Raw genomic sequence first — 14,970 nt, forward strand, 5'->3', positions numbered from 1 at the left:
GGCCCCAGAGCACCCAGTGGACAGCTTCAGTGCACCCAGTGGACAGCTTCAGACCACACCAGATTACAATTCTACACATCCATAAGCGACACACTCAAGAGGCAGACTCAGTGAGCACCAAAGCCCCATTGAAGCAAGTCCTTTTCTGTATGGGTATCTCCTGCACAGCAGCTCTCCCACTGTAGTCACAGCTGGTCCTCACAGCCAATTGTACTGCAGGTCAGTTCCTCCCGGTGACACCATCAGCAATCAAGGCTCAACTACAACAAGACTATGCACACAGCCCCCACAGGGGTACACCTAGAGTGCCCAGCTCAGGTGACTGGGGAGACTGAGCCACTGGGCCTTACAGGACACCTACTACACAAGGCCACTCTACCAATTCCAGGAGACAGAACAGCTCTACATAATACATAGAAACAAACACAGGGAAGCAGACAAAATGTGGAGACAAAGAAACATGTCACAAATGAAAGATATGGGAGCAAGCAAACTACAGGTTAAAGAGTTCAAAACAACGGTTATAAGGTTACTCAAGGATCTTAATGAGACCTTCAAGGGACTTAATGAGAGTGTCAAGGGACTTAGTGAGACTTTGAAGGATCTTAGTGAGAATGTCAAAGACATGAAAAAGGACCAGTCAGAAATTAAGCATACACTAACTGAAATAGAGAATAATTTACAAGGATTCAACAGTAGAGTAGAGGATTCCAAGAATCAAATAAGCAATTTAGAATGTGAGGAAGAAAAAAACACCCAACCAGAAGAGCAAAAAGAAAAAAAGAACCCAAAAATATGAAGATAGTGTAAGGAGCATCTGGGACAACTTCAAGTGTACCTACACTTGCACTATGGGGTGGGGGGTGGGGGGCAGAAGAAGAGAGAGAACAAGATATTGAAAACCTATTTGAAGAAATAATGACAGAAAACGTCCCCTACCTGGTGAAAGAAATAGACTTACAAGTCCAGGAATCACGGACAGTTCCAAATAAGAGGAACCCAAAGAGGCCCACACCAAGACACATCATAATTAAAATGCCAAGGGTTAAAGAAAAAAAGAGTCTTAAAAGCTATAAGAGAAAAGTAGTTAGTTACCTACAAGGGAGCACAGCTGATTTCTCAAGAGAAACTTTGCAGACCAGAAGGGAGTGGCAAGAAATATTCAAAGCGATGAATAGCAAGAACCTACAACCAAGATTACTCTACCCAGCAAAGCTCTCATTTAGAATTGAAGGTCAGATAAAGAGCTTCACAGACAAGAAAAAGCTAAAGGAGTTCATCGCCACCAAACCAGTAATACATGAAATGTTGAAGGGTATTCTTTAAGAAATAGATAAAAATTATGAACAATAAAGTGGCAATAAATACATACCTATCAACAATTGAATCAAAAAATCAAAATAAATGAACAAGAAATCTAATGAAAAAATAAACTAATGAATAAAATAGAACCAGAGGCATGGAAACATGGAACAGACTGACGAATCTCAGAGGTAAGGGGGGTTAGGGGATGGAAAGAGATTACCAAGGAACATATATGCATATATGCATTACCTATGGACACAGACAATAGGGTGGTGAAGGCTCAGGGTGGGGCAGAAACTGGGTAGAGGGGGACAGTGGGGGGAAAAAAGAGGGACATCTGTAATATTCTCAACAATAAAGATTTAAAATCAAAAAGAATTTGATTAGGCCTAAAAATTAAAAAAATTAATTTGGCAAATGATTTAACAGACACTTCACCAAAGAGGATATATGGATGGCATATAAACACAGAGAAAGATGCTTAAAATTGTTAGCCTTTAAGAAAATACAAACTAAAACCACAACTAAAAACTACTACATACCTATATGAAAAACATTAATAATTCCAAGTGCTGACAAGGATTCAGAGCAATTAGAGCCCTCATGCATTCCTGAGAGAACTATAAAATAATATAGCCACTCTGGAAAATATTTTGGCTATTTCTTCTAAAGGTATACATATACTTACCATATAATCCAGCCTAAAAATTAAAAACAACAAAACATATTAAGTATATTAATCTAACCAAAATATATTTTAAAAGGAGATAATGAGAATATTGTTTCCATTTACAGATAAGGAAACTGACTTGCCCAATGTCATTCAATGAATAAATGATAGGTTTTGAACTAGAACCACATCTGTGAAGGACATCATTTTCTATCTGTTGTTACATGAGAAATAAACCTTCAAGAACCTAAGCTAAATTATGTATCAGCATGTATTTGGTTGCAAGTAACAAAAACCCCAATTCAGAGTGACTTAAAGGAAAAGGACATTTATTATTTTATATAACAAGGTGTCCAGTGGTTAGGAGAGTCATGAGGTTGGTTTATTTTGCAACTAAATGATGTAATAAATGACCAAGGTTTCTTCCTTCTTCCACTCTGTCAAATCACAGCTTCATTCTAAGGCTGCTTCTCTTCATGATTACAGTATGGCTACTGGTCTCAGACAGGAATATGTGCTTCCCTGTTCATATCCAGTGGAAGATAGATCACCAGCAACAATCTCACAGAGCTTGTAACTAAAGTGTAAATGCTTTGATTTCTCAGGGTCTTAAAGACTCCAGACAGTCAGCTATAAAAAGTACTTATGTAATTAGCAACATTCTGAGATAAACAGAGCTTCTCACTACAGTAACAATACTAGTATGTCTTATTTGTACAGAGCTCAGATTGGCGATAGATCTTTGACAATATCCATGTTGAGGCTTTTAGACACTGTACTTCATGTTTGGTGAGCATGTTAAAGTTTCCCAAGCAGTGTAATAGCTCATCTATAAAATCTTTAGTTGAAGAGATGAGGACTCTGAGGATCTTAGAGGAGTCAAGTGACTTAGACAAATTGACCATCAGTTAGTGACCCAGTCAGAGGTCACATTAGACCTTCAAACATCCTTCTCATAATTCTTTCCTTCACATCACATTGATTCCCTCTTCAGTGCTTAGATTTCACTAGGGAGACACAGTAGCAATTTCAAAGAAATATTGCAAGTCTATAATGATGCTCACAAGCTTTATATGTCAGGACACTCACATTGTTTTTATCCCCCAACTTGGCTATTTGGAATTTTAGACTCAAATGTGATAGCACAAACTTAAAATCCTGGAGTCTCATTAACTTTTCCATCTCCCTTCCTTCAACATCCAATCAACTGTTCTGATAGGTGAATTCTAATCCCTAAATCTCTCTTGCATCCATCCCCTGCTTTCTATTTCCACAGCATCAATATATGCTCAGGCCCCTATAATATGGTATCTTCTGTCTCTTTGTCTCCATTTTCTCCACACTGTACTTCTTACACAATGGTGCTCTTAGTGTTTTGAAAACACAATGCAGATAATGACATATCCTTGTCTGCCCCTAAAACTTTATTAATATTTCTTTGACTATAGATTAAATTTGTAACTCCATAATATGGCTTTCTAAGGCCCTCAACTATCTGACTCCACTATTCCTTTCGAATCGAGAAAATCCTCCTTTCTGGATGGAGGTTTTAGTCAGTGATGTATTAGAGCCAGCTCACAATGGCTTGCAAGAGCCAGTCTTACACCTCTCTTCCCAACTCTGTGTTCAGTGATGTCGCTACAGTAGCTTAAAGCTGACCATGGCATAGTAGGAACTTTTACACAAGACAAATCAGTCAATGCTGCAAATCAAAGCCTTTTTCCTTTTTGAAGAGCTGGTTATTAAACATTTATCAGTACACCACCAGTTGCACAGTAACCAGGACTAAATCTGACAGTGAGGGTTCCTTATGATAAGGGAACAAAGATGTTGACACTGAAATTCCAGGCACCAAATCAGAGATAAGAGGGCCTAAGAGGAGAGAACAAGAAACATAGCATTGAAAAAATGTTGAGAAGGTAGACCTGGGCAAAGATTGAGTTCCCACAGAAGCATACATTGATCAAGGGATTTGAGTTCAAGTGGTTTATTGGGAAGATAATCCAAAGAAGCACTGGTAGGGGAGTGAGGGAAGTGACACTATGAAGGGAAGACAGCTAATACAGGGCACATTTTTAAAAATATATTTTTATTGATTTCAAAGAGGAAGGGAGAGGGAGAAAGAGAGATAGAAACATCAATGATGAGAGAGGATCATTGATTGGCTGCCTCCTGCACGCCCCACACTGGGGATCAAGCCCACAACCCAGGCATGTGCCCTGACCAGAATCAAACCTGGGCCCTTTCAGTCCGCAGGCCAACACTCTATCCACTGAGCCAAGCCAGCTAGGGCAATACAGGGCACATTGATGAGCAGGTTTCTACTGTGGGCAATTGAGGTTCAGTTCCACTGGAGATTTTTGGGAGAGTGAGTAAAACATGCCTTATGGTTGCCCACACAAGGGTGAGAAGTATGGGGAGTTTATCCTCAGGTAGATAGATAGCTGTGGTCGCTTGCATAAGACGTGGAAGGTATGTAGGGGAAGACAATGCAAAGGGGATATGAATAAGACATAGACACTCATGGTTTTCTGTTTTGTTTTTTTGTTTTATGTGTGTGTGTGTGTGTGTGTGTGTGTGTGTGTGTGTGTGTGTGGTTTTTTAAAAAAATAATATACTTGGTGATGGCATGGCTTCATTTAAACGGTCAATGATGGGATTGACCATTTGTGATTCCAATTGTGAATCATTTGTTGCTACTCCACACACCCTATTTGTTCCTTCCTCTGGATCTACTCTCAAGTTCCTTCCTTTGCTGTAATATCCCTTTGTTGGTCCCTCTAGTTTGACAATTTTCTAATTCTTCCCAGTACATCAAGGATTAGTGCCACCTTCTCCAAGAACTCCATCTAACCCCTACTCCTACTCCTGATGCTGGAAGCTGGATGAGGAGCAAGTCAAGCTGGAGGTCCCATGGGGCCTGAAGCAAGGGAGCAGGAACAAGACCCTACACCTTGGTTAGAATGTATGGGGTCAGAGGACACATACAGAAGTTGTGCTGTGGAGTCATTTCAAATGGTGAGCTCCACGTGGGAAGGGACTCGTTACTCCTATTTATCACTATATCCCTTAGAGCCCACCCATCATAGAGACCTGGCCTATCGTGGTTACATAATTGTTGTTTGCAGCAGAGAAATGTGAGTAAATGGAGGGCTGGGTGGACAAAGGGAACTCTGTAGGGAGCCAAACCAGGCAGCTGAAGAGGAATTAGAGGAATTGTGGAACAAGAGGATGAGTGATAAACCCTATAAGGCAGTGGTTCTCAACCTTGGCTGCACATTAGAATCACCTGGGAATCTCTTTAAAATCCTGATTTCTGGGCTGCATCCTCCGGAAATTCTGTTTCTTTGTTACTCATGTTGTGGCCCCGCCCCATCACAAAGAAACAGAATTTCCAGAGGATGAGGCCCAGAAATCAGGATTTAAAAAAAGATTCCTAGGTGATTCTAATGTGCAGCCAAGGTTGAGAACCACTGCTATAAGGTGTTTTTTCCGCATGTGATGAAGATTTCAGTTGAGATGTGTTTTGAGATTCAGTGAAATTGCCTTTAACCTCATCCCACTTGTGAGGTAGCTCTTCTCTTCCAATATCTCTGAGGGTTATGGGTGGTTTAGGTTTTATTTTGAATCCTTCTGGTGGGCTGAGTGCCTACCTTCATAGAATTATGAGGGTTTGTGTATTGCTTTGACATCTCAGAAGTGTTGCCCACATTCTCTACCACAGCACTGCAGACACTTTTTGATTTTTCCCCAAACATCATTGCTCATATGAGTTGTCTGTGCAGGTAGCACAGTTGACTGAATATATGGACTTTACATTGGCATGCAGTTTGACTTCTCCCTCAGCCTCCTTGCAAACATTCAGTTTCCTTCCCTGTATTACATAGACTAATTTTGTTCTCTGAATCCTATCCAACAACTGGCCAATTTCGCCTCTTAAACAATGCTTAATGGTCTTTTCAAACAAAATATCCATCTGTGCTCTTACTTGGAGCATTCACTGTATAACTTCTTACCTCCATGCCTTTGCAAACACTTGCCACTGCCTGAACTATTCTTCCAGAGCAAAAGATTTGGCAAAGGTTTGGAAAATTTGGTCTTTCTTGCTCTTTATCCCACACCAGTCTCTGTAAGTAGAAGGGAATCTTGTCCAGATTTATTTCCCTGATGATATTAATTATGACATCACAACCATCCCTGCCCTTGAAGTGGCCATAGTTGGTTTTTAAATAATATTTTTCTTGTATTACATATACTTCTAGCAAGTGCTTACCTGAGTTTGCTAAAGTTTAATAAATTGACCAGAAGAGGCAGCCCCCACCCCTTTCCCTCTTCCCCTGGCTCCTTCCCTTTCCAGCTTAGAGCATTTCCCCTTTCTATGATGTGGTAGCACTTCCTCTGGACCTCTTCTATGGGCTTATGTTATTGCTATTTAGTTACAAATCTTAACACCCTAATTGACTGTAAATTCTGCAAAGGTGAGATCATCTTCATCCTCTGAAATTCTAGCCTAAACAAGTATCTAACACAGAATAGATTTTGAAAACATCCAATTTGTAAGTGTAGGTGGATGAATTAATGTGAAGCTTTGGATGGCCCCTTAGTGACCCGGAGAGGAGAAGCATATGGAACTAACCTCCCCACTTCTACTGATTCTGAGTTCCTGCTATAATTAGTAGTCATCTACTGATTTATTGAAGACCTACTATGTGCAAGACACAATGGGACCTCCAGCTTCTTGCCATGAAAAAAAATAAAATAAAATAAAAAGTTAAAACTAAAAGCTTCCAGGGCACTTCTTCCTGTACTTCTTTGTTTTTGTGCAAAGGCTTGGGATTAGAGATAGGAAGATGATATCACTGGAAATATTGAGGGCTGTCATGTCTACCTCTGGCTTTTGGCACTGCCAATTCACATTTTTCTGAATGAGTTATTTATATGTGCCTTCACACCAGCTAGCACTGCAGTGCCTTGCATATATTACATGCTCAGTGAGTTGTCAATTGATTTTGTATAAGTATGTGACAGCATAAATATATTATAAAAATGAGGAGTCTGGGCACCAAAAGAGTCAGGATTTTTTTCTAAAAAACAACAACAACCCCACAGTGGTGGTGAAGCTTGGCTTAAAGTTCAAATACCCCTGAACTCTGCCCTGCAGTATCTCTAAACAGAGGGATTTGATAAGGTAGTTGAAGGATAATATTACCTTTGCTCTCTCGCTGCAATCAAAAGCATTCTTAGCTTTTGTGTGGACCCCACTGACTACTTCGGTGAAGCATTTTCAGGTGCATAGAATCGTCCTTTCCACTAGCAAAAGAAGATGCTGTTTAATTTGAGGATCCTGTTGAACAATGCAGCTCTTAGAAATGGTCAGAGGTTTGTGGTTCGAAATTTTCGGTAAGTGACAATGGCCAGAGTTTTGAGTCTGATTTAGGAACCATGTTGATAAATGGACTTTATTCTGCAGAGGAGTGCAGCTCAAAAGGTCTCTTTCTGCAGGGTGTATTGCCAGGCTTGACCCTTAGAGACAGCTGTCTCTAATTCCAGTTGAGCTTTCATTGCTCAGTCCTCTGTAATCAGATTTCATCTTGTGTTGGGGGGTCGGGGTGGGGAGCTAACTGCGGCAGATATAACAGACTAAATGTTCTTGACATCTTCTGTTTGTGTACATTCTAAATGAACAACTGGCTGAAGAAAATTAGAGGAACTAATTTGCACAGGGCCTTCAGTTTGTATTCAGGTTCGCTTGAAAACAATAAATCAGTCTAGTACATGGGGATTAATCACTCCTTTAAAAGAACAGACTCCAAATTGCAACTAGATTAACATTTACAAAGCTGCTGTAAAGGAGCCTTATGTGTGATGAGGAAAATAATTCTTTTAAAAATAAAATCCAAGTTTGATATCTATTCCTGAAATTCTTGGTAGCATGTGCAAAGGAGGCTGTCTCCACTGGATTCATTATAAAAGCAACACCCAGCTTACAGCCATAGAGCACAAGGTGGAAAATGGTGGGGAAGGAGACAAGGGTGTTGAGCTAGCTGTGTAAGTAAGGTAATTAAATGTGGACTTTATTGCCAGAAAGTTTCTAGAGTATCTATAACATGTTAACAATCAGACAGAATTTCCCCAGGGCCTCTTTACAACCTAAACCAACCTTAAAACAACTTTACTGACGTCTTAAAGGAGTAAGCGTCTAGTCTGAAGTTTCTTCCCACTGTTAGGAAGTGGCCCTCGGCATCCCTTCTCTGGGTCACCTCACAGTTCTGAGCTCTCTGGACTTCATCACTTCTTTGGTGAACATAAAACTCACAGAAGATAGAATGTGATTGTAAATAATATTGTAAATTAAGTCCTTAGTATTAGACCTAAGTGGGACCTCAGAGCCACAGAATAATGCCTTCTCTTAATATACAGATAAAGTAAATGAAGTCCAGAGAGATTATGGGGTTTACCAATTACTATCAGAATTATACCATATATCCAAGAATCTGAAGGAAAGCTCAGGTTTTTGGGTCTCAAGAACTAGGTTCAAGGCCTGGCACCACCACTTGTTGGTTATATGAACTTGAGCAAGTCACTAAATGTTTCTGTGATGTCAATTCACTTATAAAATGGGAAAAAGAATAATATCTGTTCTGCTTCCACAGCAGAGTAGTACAATCATTCATTTACTAAATATGTATTGAGCACTTACTTTGTGCCACAGGCAAGGTGTTAGAGATACAGTGGTAAATAAGGTAAATAAGATATTTCATTCCAGACACATGAAGTCACAATCTACTGATAACCAGTAAGAAAACTGGAAAATGACAAATGTCCATTATTTTATTATTCCATCTCACTGAGTTACATCATATAAAAATGTGATGAAATTTTATTCCACTGTTTTGAACAAAGAATCATCACTGAGCTGAAGGCAATCAACTGAATGAAAAAAAGTTCCAAAGCTTGGAACTTAAACTTATATTTTCCTTTGAAAAGTACAGTAAGATTTTCAATGCCCTGGCCAGTTTTGCTCAGTGGATAGAGCATCAGCTCTCGGACTGAAGGGTCCCAGGTTTGATTCCAGTCAAGGGTATGTACCTGGGTTGCAGGCTCGATCCCTGGCCCTGGTTGGGGTGCATGCGGGAGGCAACCAATCAATGTGTCTCTCTCACATTGATGTTTTTCTCTCTCTGTCTCTCCCCTTCCCTTTCACTCTCTCTAAAAACCAGGTGAGAATTTTAAAAAAATTAAAAAATAAAAAGGATGAAACATATTCATTAAAAATAATTATCACAGGTTAAATTTTTGCAAAACCTCTTCAAAATATTTGTGCTTTTTGATATTTACTAATATTCTAAAATATTCCAAGCCCCCCTCACCCATTTCTCTTGGGAAAAGTGGAAAGTCCTTGTTACAAAACCTACCATGTGAGTTTACCACTAAAGAGTAATAGGAAATATGTAGTTAGGGTTTGGCAATGCCACAAAATAGAGACTGCACAGTTTTGAAGTGAGCTGCCATGTCACTATAAACATGATAAAATAATAGCTTAAGTGAGCTATTATTTATCCACACTGGCTTGTGGATCAATAATTTTTAGTCAATTATTATATTTTTTTACAAAATCCATAGGATCAGACACCACGACTACTGAAAACACCCAATCCATAGGCTTTTCATCTTAAAAACAAGGCTCTAGAGCCTGGCTGTGTTTGGATAATAGACAGTGTCCTATGATTTGTTGCCTATTAGGGAAACCACTTACATCTTTTAAAGAAACCACTAAAAAATCTCTTTATCAGAGAAGAAAAATTTGTAAGTGCAGTTCAATTTCATCTCACAAATAGAAATTTCTTCAGGGAATATTGAGCTAAGCCACCCAATTCTGTGGAGGTTATGGATTGGAGCTTGTGGTGACTGGTTTTCAGGTATTTCATTCCAGACCTCTCTATGGGCTTACATAAATCATTATATTCCTTTCATCCAACACTGATGCCCATCTATACACATATGGACACAGATGAAGCAATTACAGTCCATCCATGTTTTTACATAGAGGAGATAAAACAGTCCCCTTTAATTATTCACATTTTCTTTCATAACTAAAAATGAATGGCTTTTTAAAAACATATTTCTTGACTTCAGAAAACTGTAAGTATAAAGCATAAAACCAGGAATGGAATGAAATCATAATGTTTCCCTTAGTCAACAGTAGAATTTGGGTTTTATTTCTAGTTTTTTATTTTTAATAATATAGTAATTTAACTAAGATAAAAGAAGTAGAGGCAACCATAGATTTTTCACAGTTTTGTATTTCCAGTCTTTTAATAGTAGATCTGCAAAAAGCTAATCATCATCTCATTCTTCAATCTTCAGATGAGGAAAATATCACAACATTTTAGAATGTTGACAATCTAAGGTATTTTAGAAACCACCTAGTCACCAATTACCAATAGTAATTTATACCACAAGGGAGTATGTAGCAACAATGAGAAAGGTTTCAAGTAATTTTTTGTTAAATTATTATTGCTGTTAATAATAAAGACATTTAGAAATAATCTGTGCTTTTTTCAGATTAGTAGGATCAGATTCAAGAGTTTTGTGAAAATAAAGTCACTCTTCTTTGCATGTATTATAATATGTCTTCTTGAGATAGAAAGAAAAGGATAGAATTAAAGTTAGGCCACTGAGAATTCAATGACTCCAATATAGCCCATGACAAATCTTGTCTTTATGAACTAACTTCATTAATATTGTGGAAGACAAAGACACAAAGGATTACTGACTTTTGGTACATTTTCTTAATTTTTCAGATGAGAAATTGAGGTCAAAGTTGGGAAATTATCTTCCTAAGGTCATAGTTGAACTAGAACTAGAATTTAAATATTTAAAATCTCTGCTCTATTCATTCCACTGCTTTGATTACTTTGATCCTTCTAAATTGATCAAGTTGGCCAATGTACTCTTGCACAACATCCTTTTTTGTAGGTATAGCCAAAAATATCTCAGTAACAGCAACAATAACAACAACAACAAAAACTCAAGAAAATATGCCTTAACTGTTGTATCAATCTGCAATGTTAAAGTAATACCAAAATTTCAGCCATAGGGGCCATTGGTCCTCTCTTATGCCTCCAAAAGCTAGTCTTTATCTTAAAGTCTCCACAGTGATCAAAATATCATTTAACATTGAATTGTTCCTACCCTGGCAAAATCTGTTTCAGACTGACCACATTTTACTCGAATCAAGCCCTTTTTCTTCCAACAAAATACAATTATACAGGGGAACACATCCAGGTCTTCCCCCATGCTTCAAACAATTTAACAGAATTGGAAAAATGTAGACTAGCAATAAAAGGTTCATTCTTCCAATAAGAAAACACTCCTCCATTTTCTAGCTGGGAAGGTATTTGAGTAAAGCTAACACAAGGATCTACTATTACCTTGGCTTAACTTCTTAGCATTCAGTGATTTGGGGTTGAGAAATCTCTATAATTACCTTTTCAAAGGATAAAATTAATGTAAGAAACTGTCTTGCCTATTTCAAAATTCTGGCTTTAACCAGGCTGCGATGACAATGACAGTTTTGATGGAAAATCTGTACATGGTTCCCATTGTTTTCTCCAATATAGTATCGTCCCTATTATGCATTGGCTTAAACATGCATGTGGTTTAGGTCTGGTTTACCAAGAAGATACATTTAAGTACAAGGGCACCATATATTTTATGGGAAGAATAAAATAGTGATTCTGGCCCTGGTCTGGGTGCTCCTGAACCAGACTAAGCTGCCTCCAACTTCAGCATGGAGTCTCTATGCCATTTAAGCCAGTGGTTTTAACTGGCTAATTCAAGTGTGGGTTTATCACCAGAAAGCAACAACTGGTACAACTATGGAGCTCGTCTACTTTTCTCTAATTTTTAAGTAGCTTAGGAAAGAGGTGTGGCAGTCTCATTTTGGAGCCAAGGCAAGGGTGCTATGAGGAGATAGTAAACAGGATAGGAATTTAAACTGGAACCATTGTGTTTGCTTTCCTTCCAGTGATAAATTTTCCTGGTTAGCTCTTGATATCTATGAAAAACAGCTCTTTTTCCCAAGCAAACATTTCCTGCCCCACCTCTTAGATAGAACTGAGAAAGGTGGTAACTACTCTAATGATTGTTCAAATGTGTAAATAGTATGACCCCCTTTATCAGTTGAGGTGTAATGTAAAAAAAAAAAATTCTAGTTTACCACAGAAGCACTCACATGCCAGTATGATGTATCTACTTCTCCACCCCTTTTGTCTTTAAGACTCCTGGGGACTTATTCTGTCCAAAAGGGGTTAGAGGAGAGAGAGAACCAAATATCCATATAATTCACTGTCACAGTACTTTGGATTTGGCCCTCATTCTGCCATAGATAAAAACTTGTTCCATCATGTCCTCTCATCAGTTTTCCAAGTTTTTGCACTTGACTCAGACTGCTCTGCTTGGGATACAAGGTTATAACTTTGTTTCACATTCTTATGTCTAACCATTATTCCCAGGACTGCAAATACTGTATTGGAGTGTTTGAGCCCTAGAGGATTTCAGCTTTAGCAAATCAATTCTCTTCCAAGACTCTTAGGCCTGAGCCACAGCCCATACTTGTTCTTACCTCAACATTAATTCTGTTTGGGGGTCTTGGTGTTCTTTTTTGTCATCAGATCTTGGGTCAGAGCGTTGAAAATCCGTCATGACAAATCTCTAAATTTATCCCAGTCATTTCAGTAAGCAGTGCATAAATATTAATGAATAAAACAGGCAGGATGTCTGATATCATGGATCATGTAATCCAATGGAAAGATAAAAAGTAAGCAATAAACAGAAGCATACATATATATTAAAATTGTGAGCAGTATTATGAACAAAATGAAGGCAAAGTGGAAACTACTTAGTACTGTCAGGGAAGGAATTGGATAGGAGATGGTATTTAAGCCTCCAGCCTAAGGAAAAGAAAAAGTCAGTCTTGAGAACTCAGAGGACAGTGTTCTGAACAGAAGAAATGGTATACAATAATCTTTTTTAAAATATATTTTTATTGATTTTTTACAGAGAGGAAGGGAGAGGGATAGAGAGTTAGAAACATCAATGAGAGAGAAACATTGATCAGCTGCCTCCTACACACCTCCTACTGGGGATGTGCCCGCAACCAAGGTACCTGCCCTTGACCGGAATCGAACCTGGGACCTTTCAGTCCACAGGACGACGCTCTATCCACTGAGCCAAACCGGTTTCGGCTGGATTATTTTTTCTTTTTGTTTTTCCGGTTGGGTGATTTTTGCTTCTTCGTATTTCAAATCTTTGAAAAAAAAGGTACATCTTTGAAATAGGAATGTTAACCAAAATTTTGATTCACATATAAGTGGAAAACACTACTTTCTATTGGAGTTTAATATGTCATTAGTATCTTCTATTAAATCAATCAATCAACCATTTAGCCAACTAACTCACAAATCATCATTATGGATGTTCCTTTCTTTAATAATAGAATCTTTAAAGGGCTTAATCTCACAAAAATCTACTGAAAAAATCTGCTCACCTACTGAACACTAAATGAACAAATCAACTGCCAGAAAGTTGAATATTTAGTGAAATATTCATTTGTCTAAGTTATATGACATCATGTAGTGGAAACAACAAATTGAGTGAATTTATGATTTTCCTACCTATCACCATCAATGAAAAAAGACATACATAAATCCTACCATAGAATTTACTCTTTATCTCAAGTAGCTCAAGGTCTCTTCTTAGGCTGAAATTTAAGCATGATAATTTTGTCACAGTTGTTCTACTCCTGATAAAATTAATGTTTAATACATGTGGTAAACCACATTTTGCCCTTGGTTACTCATAATTTCTAATGATATATAATAGTAATTATTGTTAATTAGGGATAACACTGGGAATACTGAAAGAAATGCTGTCCATTTTATATACTGATCATCTCAAATAACAAATTATCATCAAATGTAACAGAATATTAAAATAGTACTCTTTCTGTCTCAGTTTCTGGCAGACAATTACAATTAGTGCACTAATCTCAGGCCCATACCTGGGAATCATAAAGTAAGAAGGGATTAAAGGGGGGAATAAAGGGGACATCTGTAATACCTTCAACAATAAAGATAAATGTTAAAAAACTAAAAAGAAACAGCTTTATCAATGCCAAAACAGAATTCAATTTCTTTCTTCAAATTCTTTTCTCTCAACAATAAAAATAAAGCGTATCTAAAATGCCAACCACAGCCATATCAATTTCAATGCGTTAGCACTTTGCAGAGACACATGAGGTTACATGTGATTTACTATTTTGTTTCAAGAATAAAACAATGAGTCACTACAGGACATGTTATATATATATATATATATATATATATATATATATATATATATATATATATATATATTCTTTTCTTTTCTTCTTTTGTAGATGTGGCCAACCATTACAAAATAAAGTGCAGCTGAAGGGTCGTGACCTTCTCACTCTAAAGAACTTTACAGGAGAAGAAATTAAGTATATGCTATGGCTATCAGCAGATCTGAAATTTAGGATAAAACAGAAAGGAGAGGTATGTAGCATTTTTATCTTACCTTCCATTGCTACCAATCAGATTTTGTAAAGACAGCCTTACAAAGAAAGAGGGAAAAGAAAACACATTAAAATTCCTAAACAGTAGCAAGTAATGGAACCACACAGTCAAGGTAATTGATTACTGAGTGTACAGGCACATAAAAAGCATAAAAATCAGTTATTCAATGACAAGTCATTGCACTTCTTTCATGTGGAATGTTGAAATTCATTATTAACTGGATCAGAACCTAAAGAATCATTCTCCAGAAAGATTTTATTTTCATGCCTCCTTTATTTTCTTTGTGTGTTTTCTATCAAGTTAAAAATAAGGATGATATATTATTTTTCTAGCCAAAACTTTCAATTGCGAATGCATATCAGATATATGATCATTAGGATATCAAAAATTTAC

At 37.6% G+C, this 14,970-nt stretch overlaps 1 protein-coding gene across 1 annotated transcript in view; it reads left to right on the top strand.

Annotated features, from left to right (window-relative positions):
* Positions 1-7,298: 7,298 nt before the first annotated feature.
* The window catches only part of OTC (ornithine carbamoyltransferase), a 55,117-nt gene continuing 47,445 nt past the window's right edge, over positions 7,299-14,970 (top strand). Inside the window, exons 1-2 of the mRNA XM_023755403.1 lie at positions 7,299-7,375; positions 14,418-14,556. Coding sequence (XP_023611171.1) covers positions 7,299-7,375; positions 14,418-14,556 — 216 coding nt within the window. The remainder of the gene's footprint in view (positions 7,376-14,417; positions 14,557-14,970) is intronic.

This window comes from Myotis lucifugus, unplaced genomic scaffold (assembly GCF_000147115.1).
Source record: "Myotis lucifugus unplaced genomic scaffold, Myoluc2.0 scaffold_76, whole genome shotgun sequence".
NCBI lineage: Eukaryota > Metazoa > Chordata > Mammalia > Chiroptera > Vespertilionidae > Myotis > Myotis lucifugus.